Genomic DNA, 10,862 nt, shown 5'->3' with positions numbered 1-10,862 from the left:
GTTTGTTTGTTTCCCCCCCATCTGTTTCTGTTTTGGGTGTTTCATTACAACAAAGTCAGGACCAGACGTTCGTACACATTTCAAATCATTTTTGAGCTGTGCTTTTTATTTTGATGCAAGGCATAGAATATTGTGGTGCCTGATTTATTTAAGTAAAATTCAGGAAGTTGATATTTGCAAAAGAAGTGCTAAAATAGTTGAAGACAGTTGAAAACATTAAACTGTTTTCACACACAATGTTCAGTCAAAATACACTGAAGCAGCCCCAGACACCCACTAGACTTAAGTTACATTTAGTGAGCTTTGCTTTTAAAAAAAAAAAAAAAAAGCATTAACATACAAAGAACTTTCAAGTGCAATAAAAATTGTACAACTAGTCAAAATAGTAATTAATCTGGATAGCTTTCATCTGTATCAAGCAAAAATGTTAGCTGGTGAATAGTAACTAAGGATGTTTTATTTCCATTATTTTGCTTGCAGTCAGGGGGAAATAGAAGCAGGCTCTCCCTTGTACAGAATAATCTGACCTCAGACACACATGCTTTCTATTTTATATGCTCATTAGCTTCTTGATTTATTCTCACTGCATTTTTAGATAATGTGTACTATTTGGTGGATGAGCAGAGCAGATTCAGAGCATTGTAGACAGCATTTCATGTCTTACACAGACCTCCAACTATTTCTAAATAGTTATCAGTGGAATAATTTATGGATAGTAACAACTGTTCGCCTCAGTTTAACGTATCTAAATGCATCCAATTTAGCAGTCTGACTTTAATTTGTCTCCTGTTTGTGGGTAAAACACACTGCCTCTACTACTGCTAGGATGATAGATTTTGGTGGAGCAGGACATCATTAATAATGACATAGCATCAAAGAAAATTAATTTGAGAGACTATACCACTTGACTAATGCTATAGAATAACACCATACAGTCCAGCTTACAGTCTAGCAGCAGGGAAACATTTTTCTTCTTTTTCCTCAGCCTTTGCATGGGTAACAAGGTAACAAGACCTTGGCAGCCGCAGAGGATATTAAACTAGCCCAATTTGGTGTACAAGCTATGTCCCTGGTAACTCTCTTATTAACTGTCCTGTCTGCTGCTTCTCCCCTGAGCAAGGCATAGTGTAATTCCTGGTCCAATGGGCCCCTATTAGCACTTGTTGTAGTTCCCAATTTTGACCACTAGATGCAACAATAACTGTGGTGCTAAATGGACACTGAGCATGATCTAGAAAGGTGAGCAACTCCCTGGAACATCAGTTATATATCTGTCAAATGCCAACGTTTTTTCTATTGTTGGCCACTCGTAATTAGTATTTCAACAGAAATTAAAACGTAAGGATTTGTTGAATAGCTAATATATGGATGAGCCATCACTACATATAACAAACATTCTTGAATTTCATGTTTTCAGATTTCAAACAATCTTGATAAATAAATCTTTGCAGTATTTCAAACTGTTCCACAAGTCCAAAAGATTCACAAAGTATTCACACAATCAGTGAATCCCAGTCAAAGTCATCTTGAATCTCTTCACTGTTGCTGTGGAGATGCTTCATTGGGGGTCGATTTCGAGGTGTCAGAGGTTGTGCTTGAATAGCTACAAATGACAGAACAGTGTAATGTTAGACTCAGCTTGAAACACACAGGGAAAAAGATTATTCTTCTCTCCTGATAATTCAAAGCCTCTGCAAGATCCAATGTGTAAAAGTCAGTTAAAATATGTTAAGATATATGCTACAGAAATGACAAAAGCATCGAGTACTGGAAAATCACAGCAATTCCTTTTACCATGATGATTATATACTGATTCATTCATTATTTTTTGCAGTCTTCAGCTTATTGAGTTTTATTTTGCAAATAGACCTAAAAAACTGCTATAACAACCACAGAATTATTGGCACCTATGAAAATAAGCAAAAATAAATATGTAAAAAAATAGCATTTATTTTATTATTAAGAGGAAGAAGCAGAGAAGCCATTATTGAGTGATTTTTTTTAAAGCATAAACATATTAGGAATGTAGTTTTATTTTTAGAGCAGTATTTTTTTTTTTAAACACAAAGTTTTATTAAGCAGTGCATGCTTCTGTTCTACAAAATGCTGGTTTCAAAATGACTGCAACCTTTACAATCAATTTTCAGTGACACTAAACTCTTGCGGTATTGTCTAATAAAGTTGGGGACATTTATAGGGGTATCCTGCTCAACACTGTAAAAAATATTCACAATTTCTATTAAATAATACACTCACCCGAACATGTTATTAGGAAAACCTGTACACCTTCTCATTCATGTAATTATCTAATCAGCCAATTGTGTGGCAGCAGTGCAATGCATAAAATCATCCAGGTATAGGTCAAGAGCTTCAGTTAATGTTCACATCAAACATCAGAATTGGGGAAAAAAATGTGATCAGTGACTTGGTTGTTAGTGCCAGGTGGGCTGGTCTGAATATTTCAGAAACTGCTGATCTCCTGGGATTTTCACACACAACACACTAGAATTTATACAGAATGGTGAGAAAAAACAAAAACCTCCAGTGAACAGCAGTTCTGTGGGTCAGAAATGCCTTGTTGATGAGAGAGGTCAGAGAATGGCCAGACAGTTTGGTTTGAGCAAACAGGAATGCTGCAGTAAGTCAAATAACCACTCATTACACTGCAGTGAGCAGAAAAAGCATCTCAACTTTGGCTCGCTAGACGGGAAGGCTACAGTAATTCAAATAACCACTCTTTTCATCTGTGGTGAGCAGGAACCACATCTCAGAACACACAACATGCTGAAAATTGATGTGGATGGGCTACAACAGCAGAAGACCACATCACGTTTCAATACTGTCAGCCAAGAACAGGAATCTGAATGGGCACAGGCTTGCTGAAACTGGGCAGCTGAAGATGGGAAAAACATCACCTGGTCTTCCAATCTTCAGCTGTCAAGTTTCGATGAGCCTTTGCTCACTGTGAATGAGCAGATGTACAGGTGTTCTTACATATCAGCCAAAAGTGACCAAAACTAGCTCTGTTTATAGACGTACCATTGGAAGGCGTAGGCTGGCTAGCAGCTGGCTGGGTTTCAAGGTTCCTCTGTGAATTCTGAGTATGGCTCTGAGGAGTCAGAGTTTTCCTGTGGCTCTGAACACACGGCCCACCGCTACAGTGCGGGAGCTGAGGAGGTAAGCTAAGTGGAGAGGGCTGTGTTAAATGCGACAGAGATGGATGAGCGGCCGATTGCATGTTGGTAAGAGGTGAAGCTGATGGGCTTAGAGAGGATGGGCTGCCTGAGCCAATGATACCCCTGTGACTGAAGAAGCGGTTGAGCGAATCACAGAGTGAGGTGAAGAGAGCTGGATCCAGCGCCCAATCACAGAGTTCTGCCTGACGCATGCTCTCAACCAGGTCTGAAATACAAAAGGAATCATGTCTATCAGTATATAGATACAATGCAAAATAACATGCAGTGCTTTTTTTATTATATTATCTTATAATGCTACTAGCAAACTGACCAGGGTGATTGGTGAGATCTATATTAGACCAGTCCAAACTGTTAGCAATTCTGAAGCTCTCTCTTAAAGACTCAGCATTACTGAACAAGTCTGCAGGAACAACTGAGAAAACAAGAGAGGCTATGAACATTTTTATTGAGAAACTGTTAGGAATAAACACACAAACACAATTTTGTTGCACTTACCGTTGTTGTGTATCAGTCTGTCAGGTTCGGGGTTAGCCTGTGGGTTTTGATTAGACGTGAAACTCGGGTTAATGTTAGGGTTAGGTTGGTACCCGGTGTTCACACTAGTGATCACGTGTGTGGGTGGATTGGTAATGGGGCAGGGGTGAGGTGACAGAGGTGGCAGCGTTGGTGTGTGGAGCGGTGCAATGTCACTCGGGAGTCCAAGTAGACTGGCGGCATCCGCTGCAAGAGAGACCCAAAAGTCATTCTCACTATCTACTGTTCTACCAAAAATCCTTAATCGCTTCATGAGAGAAAATCTTCTGTGTACAGTGGTTTTGCAAAAAATATTCAACCCCCCTGGAATTATTAGATTTGTCAGAATAGCAAATGATACACACACATTTTCTTCCTGTCAGCATTTTTATTCAGCTCCATCTCACTATACAAGCACTACCTAGACAAGGCCTTCCTTGAAAACTCAGCATGAAATCAAGACAGAGACTTGTGAGGGAAGCCACAGTGAGGCAAACAGTCGTTCTGCAGTTACAGAGTATAGTGGCTGAGAGTGGAGTGAAGGTGCCACATAACCACTTCAAGAGCTCTGCATACTTGAGGACTCTCAAGGACTATGAGGACTATGAGAGGGTGGCTAGGAAGAAACCATTGCTAGTTTGTGCAGTTTGGGCAAAGCACTATGTCTGGTGCAAACCTCAGTTGCCATACCTCAATTAACACCATCCCTACAGTGAAATATGGTGGTGGCAGCATCATGCTATGGAGATGCTTTTCACCCTCAGAACCTGGGCTTCTTGTCAAACTTAAAGGCGAACTAATGGAGAATACAGTGGGATATTACAAGAGAACCTGCTTCAGTCTGCTAAAAAAAAAAACTAAAGCTTGGTAGATACTTCACCTTTGAACAGGACAATTGTCTGAAAAACAAGGCCAATGCAATGCAGGAGTGGTTACAGCAAAAAGGTAAATGTTCTACAAGTCAAAGTCAAGATCTGAATCCCACTAAGAATCTGTGGCACTGTTTGAAAATTGCAGTTAACAAACAACATCCAACCAACCCGAAGAACCTGGAGTAAATCTGCCAGGAAGAATGGGCAAAACTCACTTCCAAACAGTGCGCAAAGCTGGTAGGAGCCTACCCGAACAAACTTAAAGCTGTTATTGCAGCAAAAGGTGGTTCTACCAAGTTCTAGTCTGAAGAGGTTGAATCCTTAATGCAAGCAGCATTTTTCAGTTTTTTTTCTTTTAATTAAATAATAATGACAAATTGCTGACAAATAATGAATTTTGACTCTGAAAATTTACTTTAAAAGCATACTGGTTTGCAATAAAAATACTGGCTGGATCAGTAAGTGTCATTTGTAATCCAGGCAAATCTGATGACTTTTAAGGGGGGTAAATACTTTTGCAAGGCACTGTATTTGGTAAGACTTCCTCTGAGTCTTGTATTTATGATGCATTATAAATGTATTTTAATATGTTATACATCTTACATAATATCTGCCATAAACCTATATAAATGCTCATAAGTAGTTATAGTTACTGTACATGCACAACATTCTACAAAGCATGAGTGCGTGACTTTATAATGCCACATTACATAGTGTATTATAATATCTGTTCATAAAACATCATCTTTTCAATACATTTAAAAAAGTGATGATGCGTTAAAAGACTTTTATAAACACTGCAAATGCTATAACGCATTACAAATTGTGTGCGCAGATAAAAGAGTGGAGTCTGTGCTACAGTGAATGGTGTGTTCATGGCAAACAAGCTAATTTTAATGTGTTATATAACCTGACATTATGAAGTCAAAAATGAAGGGTTATACTTATAATGCTTATGAGCAATTATATAGGCTTATGCTAGGCATTGTAAGCTATAATGTACAGTATACTGTTTATAATGTGTTATGAACACAGGATTCATAGGACGTGCCACACAGAGATTTTACCAAAGGCAGTAACTTAACAATGGAAAAGCAGTTATTATTTTCACAGTTATTATTTTCAGGAAGATTCATTCATTCGTTCATTCATTCATTCATTCATTCATCACAAATCAAGTGATTTATGCTGGTCAGAGTTGTGGTGGACCCAGAGCCTAACCCAGGAACCCTGGGTGAGAATACACCCTCAATGGGATTGCAGGGCACCATACACACACATATTCACACACTGATTCACCATAGGGGCAATTTAGTGTAGACAATCCACCTACCGGCATGTTTTTGGGAGGTGGAGGAAACCAGAAAACCCAGATGAAACCCACACAGACACAAGAAAAACCATGCGAAATGCTGCACTAACAGTTACCCGAGCTCAGGAACAAGCCAGGTACTATTTGATGGCAATGCTGCACTGCCATGCCACATCAAGGAGAAAATATTGTGCAAAAATCAGAGAAATTTGGAATAAAGGCAGTGTGACTGTCCAACAGAACCAAAGGAGGAAAAGGATTGATCTAGTTTTTATGCTTTACTCACACTGTGAACTGACTCTCTCTCTCACAGAGCGACAGAGAGACTGAAATGAAGTGTAGAGGTCTGGCAGGTTGAGATCAGAGAAGGAGAAACGCAGCGGCGGCTCAGCTGAAGAGACAGAGGCAGCAGGGGCTGTAGTTAACGGGGCGGGTGGCCGCTGATGGAAAACATCAATATTAGAATGAAGGTCATTTGGAGCCCAGAATAAAAAATTCTGTTAAATCCTCAGTTCATAATCTAGTCTATTCTTAATCTAGTCTTAATCTTAATCTAGTCTTTATTTATCTATCTTTTGTTTTAGTCCAGATCACAGTACACTTGAGAGAGTAAAAAATCATAAAAATGTCCTTGTTTGGGTGTCTGGGGAGCTTTGTGTTGTACACTGACAGATCAACCCAGAAAGGTGCGTTTGACAGATAACCAAGGTGGTTTAGCCAAATGTTATATTAAGCCTGGCAGAACCTAGTTTGGTTTTGAAATATACCACTTCGCTCTGTGGCAGATGTGAGAATGTCACTTCTTTTTGACCTCCTTCACTTTGAAAATGACTGTAATATAGCAGACAGGGTTGTAATCTAGTAAGAGATGGAACCTGCAAGAGAGGGTGACTGGCGTCATTGGATGATCCTGTGCACCTATTTCCTTTTTGTTTAATTAAGTCTATTTATTTCTTTTCAAGAGGCTACTAGGATTGGAGAACAGAGGGGAAAATTCACCATAAATTAAAGAAAACTCTGAGTAACACTGGGGTCTGTTCCAGAAAGCAGGATTTTCCAGATCATGTCATTAGAGATTTACAAAACCCCAGATTTTTTCTTTTTTCACATATTAAGCACCATATTCAGAATTGAGTTAAGCTTGTGTGCTGTATTTATATCTCAGACTTAATGCTTATGCTCCACTCAGATAGTGCGGGCGTTATGCATGCAGGGGTAAAGGCTGATGAAATCAGAGGTGTGTCTCAGCTACATTTGATTCTGACCTTTGATATCAAGTAAGGAGCAGTTTTAAGTAAAGCGCCAGTCTGACAGTTTGATTCAACCATAACATCATGTGAATTTTAGGTTTCGGGCTGGAATGCCATTGGAGGCCATATTAAATACATAAATATGGCATTATTATTTAATCAATTAATAGTATTGCCCCTTTAAAGCTAACAAAAATTTTTTTTTGTTGTTGTTTTTTGCACTGAGGACATTGGAAGAGACAGCACCTTAATCAGAGACAGTGTTTACCACGAGGACCAGATTTTTTATAGATTAAGTTATGAGTTATATTAATTTAGCATAAGCTGTAAGTGTAACAGATGAGTGCTAGGTCCACTTATTCTTATTCACATTAGAATATCAGCTTTAGCATTATTTTATTCATTTTACAACCCAAATAAGAGAATTAAAAGCATGATAAAATGGAATGATAAATGTTTTCATTAAATCCAAACCTTTTTCAAATTGACTAGAAAGATGGGAGGTTAAGTAGTGTTAAACCTGAACATAGAACCTTCAGTATTTAACAAGTATAGACACTAAAAATAATAGGCCCTTATCAAATTGCATGCATCATTTGTTGAATTCAACAATAAAACAGTTATTAGACTATTATTATCATCTCCAATTCCTTTTTATGGATCCTGGACATTAAGGGCCCCCTTACAGGTTAATGCATTAGGCTAGCTGCTCAAGACCATTTTCATTCTCCTTTTGTTTCCTATTGCTAAAAGGGACAGTTTGTAATTTTCAGAGGCTCCTATTTTAAAAGCACCTTTTAAAGGAACCTGCACAAGCTCCAAAACATATCTTTCTGATGCCCTGAGAAAAAAATTCAGAGAAAGGTTTCACATGGTTTGTCTTCGCTGCAATCAATAACTGATCACATGTTCAGTGTTTGACTGATGAGGGCGTTTAAAGTATGCCATGAATGCACATGATCCTCCCTCTGCCTATCCAGGATAGGGCTAGCTAATTATGATCCGGTTTTGTATATAAGAGTTCTGCAGTTGCAGAGTTTGGCTAATTCAATATCTTTTTATTTATGTCTATTTATTCGGCTTATTTTGGTTTTTGATTTTCTCTTAATGTCTCACACATACATCATCATGGTCCTGTATGCATTCTCCTTCAACCTTTTTAACCTTTATCATGTCACAGATACCCTAATTACTGTAGCGCACAGCCCAGAAAGTGCAAGCACAGGTGATTTGTACCTTGCAGGGAGGTGGAGACAGAGTGGTTTTGATGTCTGGTGGAAGAGCGAGAGACTCGGCTTGACTGGTATGTGTTTCGTCCACTGTGGATGGAGTTTTTTCAGGGTCCTCCTGAAGTAGAAATGCATTGCTTAAGACATCACATATGTATGTTTTCTACAATAACAAAATAGTAAATGAATAAAGTCTGAAGACTCTACCATCTCCTCTTCGCCTGTAGGACAAGGTCTTTTTACACCTCTGGTCTGATGTTGGTCAGGTGATCCATCCATGGTCCAATAAGAACCCTGAACACAGAGACAAGGAAACATTTAGCTTTGCTATAAACTGTGTCTCATATTCAATGGCCTAAAATGATCCAAAATGAATTACAGAAAGATATAAACAATTAGAGTGGCAAAGAATTGTCTACTAGAGTGTCTAAAACTAGATAATAGACTTTGCATGGCTTATGATAGCACATTTCAATTCTGATAACAAAATAATAACAAAACAAAATCACAAGCTATAGTAAGATTCAACGTAATTAAGTTAGACATGAAACAAAATGTATAAAATAATTTGGAAATATGCACGTACATCAGAGAAATAAAGGCACGTGGCTGAAAACCAGAATAAATAAATGTCTTCAGTGTGGAGTGAATAATAGTAATTGATTTCTGCATTTCGAACACTTCGAGGGAGGAGAGCGCTCCACAGTTTTGGTGGTATGTGGTAAAAAGCCCTCCCACCTTCTTCCTCATATTGTCTCAGGGAGCTTTTCCTTGCCATCATCGCCTCTGGCTTGCTCATTAGAGATAAATTTTAAATTTATATCCTGAATTTATATATTTCTGTAAAGCTGCTTTGTGACAATGTCCATTGTTAAAAGAGCTACACAAATAAAATTGAATTGAATTGAAATGAAACTGTTGGTTATTGTCAATAAAGCCCCGTCTTGAGACTGTAGTCTGTGGCTATTAGATGTTAGAAGTCACCAAAACATATATGATTCTTATGCTGAATACCTTCCCAGGGTCGCTCTGTGGTCTTGGAACTTTCCGGAAGCATTTATTCAGGGATAGATTATGTCGAATTGAATTCTGCATGAAAAAAAGCAGAAACCTTGCTTTGAGTCCAAATGTGATTGCAAATTTCAATAAATATATGGTATGCAGCACACATTAAGAAGCAATAGAACATTATTTGAAGCGTATAAGCTCTTTGCTCTACCTTCCAGCCTCTTCCAGCTCTGCTGTAGAATGGGAATGTATCACTGATCCATGTGTAGATGTCGTTCAGACTCAGCTTTCTCTCCGGAGCAGAGCTTATTGCCATTGCGATGAGTGTGGCATAACTATGTGGTGGCTTTCCTTTGGAGTTTGGTGGAGGGGAGGAAGATGGGATGGACGGGGGCGTATCTTGTTCTCTTCCTCTTTCTCGCTTTCGGTCCCCTCGCTCTTTCCCTGAGCGGAGACTGTTCATTCCCAGCTTTGGGAGCCAGTCGATGCTGGTCAAACTGGAATCCAGTTCTGACGTCATGGTCAAGGAAGTTGCTGCAGTGCAGGGAGAATGAGGCATAATGTAAAGTTCTGATCTGAGCCAACTAATGCAATGGATTAAACAGCAACAGGAATTCTGAGTCCAAGGAATGCAATCATATTTGCAAAAGCTGAAGAGCTAAAATGACTTCCTATCTAGGTTCTTAGCTAAAAAAAGATGAAACAAAACTTAACAAAGGTTCTCAAAAGAGGTTAGATAGTCAGCACAGGACATGTTCATATAGACGGATGGATAGTTATACATTCTTTCCTGTTAGACTCATATGTAACTAGTTTATGTTTGAACAGGAGACAGAGAGAGAAACAGAAAGAGTAAGAGAGAGAGAGAGAGAGAGAGAGAGAGAGAAAGAAAGAAAGAAAGAAAGAAAGAAAGGACCACTTACTTCTCGTCTGTCAACAGGCCCCAGGCTTCACACTGTCAATTTTTAATGCCGTCATCTCTTACATAGGACTGCAGAAGCTCACTGAGTGTTTATTTTCCCTTCTCTTTTTCTTTCTCTCTTCCTCTTTCGGTTTATCAGTCTTCCATTTCCCATCCAAACAGTCCTGCAAGGGTTTTTAAGGTTTACCCTCTCTCTTCGTAATGCTTGTTTAAACCAAAAGGAGGGGGAGAGAAGAAAAAAAAAAACTCTTCGGAAAAGTTCTTCCTTTTTCTCTCTCCCTCTCTCCCCTCCCTTTCTCTGCAGAACGTCACACACTCCACCTTCAGTATTCCTCTGTTCCTTTTGCCACTCCTCTATTTGGGTGCCCTTTGTCCCCTCCTACCTCTCATGGCCACACCCACTCTGTCTGCTGTTGAGGAAATTCTTCTTCTACAACTGAAGCAAGGAGAGGACCGAGGGAGAACTGAGTCATACAGCAACAATGTCCACTGTCCTGTACTTGCGTGTTGGACAACTAGATCTCTTAAAGCGAACACTTGAACACAAATGAAAACATCA

The 10,862-nt window shown here is 39.0% G+C and overlaps 1 protein-coding gene across 1 annotated transcript; it reads right to left on the bottom strand.

Annotated features, from left to right (window-relative positions):
• Nucleotides 1-85: 85 nt before the first annotated feature.
• foxj2 (forkhead box J2) lies at nucleotides 86-10,744 on the bottom strand. The gene is made up of 10 exons (XM_026940282.3): nucleotides 10,305-10,744; nucleotides 9,593-9,915; nucleotides 9,388-9,462; nucleotides 8,581-8,667; nucleotides 8,381-8,491; nucleotides 6,181-6,334; nucleotides 3,693-3,917; nucleotides 3,508-3,609; nucleotides 3,040-3,402; nucleotides 86-1,603 (listed from the first exon to the last, which is right to left on the bottom strand). The coding sequence occupies exons 2-10, from the start codon at nucleotides 9,899-9,901 to the stop codon at nucleotides 1,494-1,496; spliced, it is 1,536 nt and encodes a 511-aa protein (XP_026796083.3). The 5' UTR covers nucleotides 9,902-9,915; nucleotides 10,305-10,744; the 3' UTR covers nucleotides 86-1,493.
• Nucleotides 10,745-10,862: the final 118 nt, after the last annotated feature.

Source organism: Pangasianodon hypophthalmus, chromosome 1, assembly GCF_027358585.1.
Source record: "Pangasianodon hypophthalmus isolate fPanHyp1 chromosome 1, fPanHyp1.pri, whole genome shotgun sequence".
Classification (NCBI taxonomy): domain Eukaryota; kingdom Metazoa; phylum Chordata; class Actinopteri; order Siluriformes; family Pangasiidae; genus Pangasianodon; species Pangasianodon hypophthalmus.
The sequence above is the reverse complement of the archived record's forward strand: the minus strand, read 5'-3'. Positions and strand labels throughout refer to the sequence as shown.

What these genes read in the sequence shown, in the direction of transcription:
- foxj2 (XM_026940282.3), bottom strand. Translation starts at nt 9,901, where the DNA reads ATGACGTCAGAACTGGATTCCAGTTTGACCAGCATCGACTGGCTCCCA. An exon ending in AGATCTCACCAATCACCCTG is followed by an intron (nt 3,403 to 3,507) that starts GTCAGTTTGCTA and finishes TTTGTATTTCAG; the next exon opens with ACCTGGTTGAGAGCATGCGT. An exon ending in CCAGCCTACGCCTTCCAATG is followed by an intron (nt 1,604 to 3,039) that starts GTACGTCTATAA and finishes TGTCATTTGTAG; the next exon opens with CTATTCAAGCACAACCTCTG.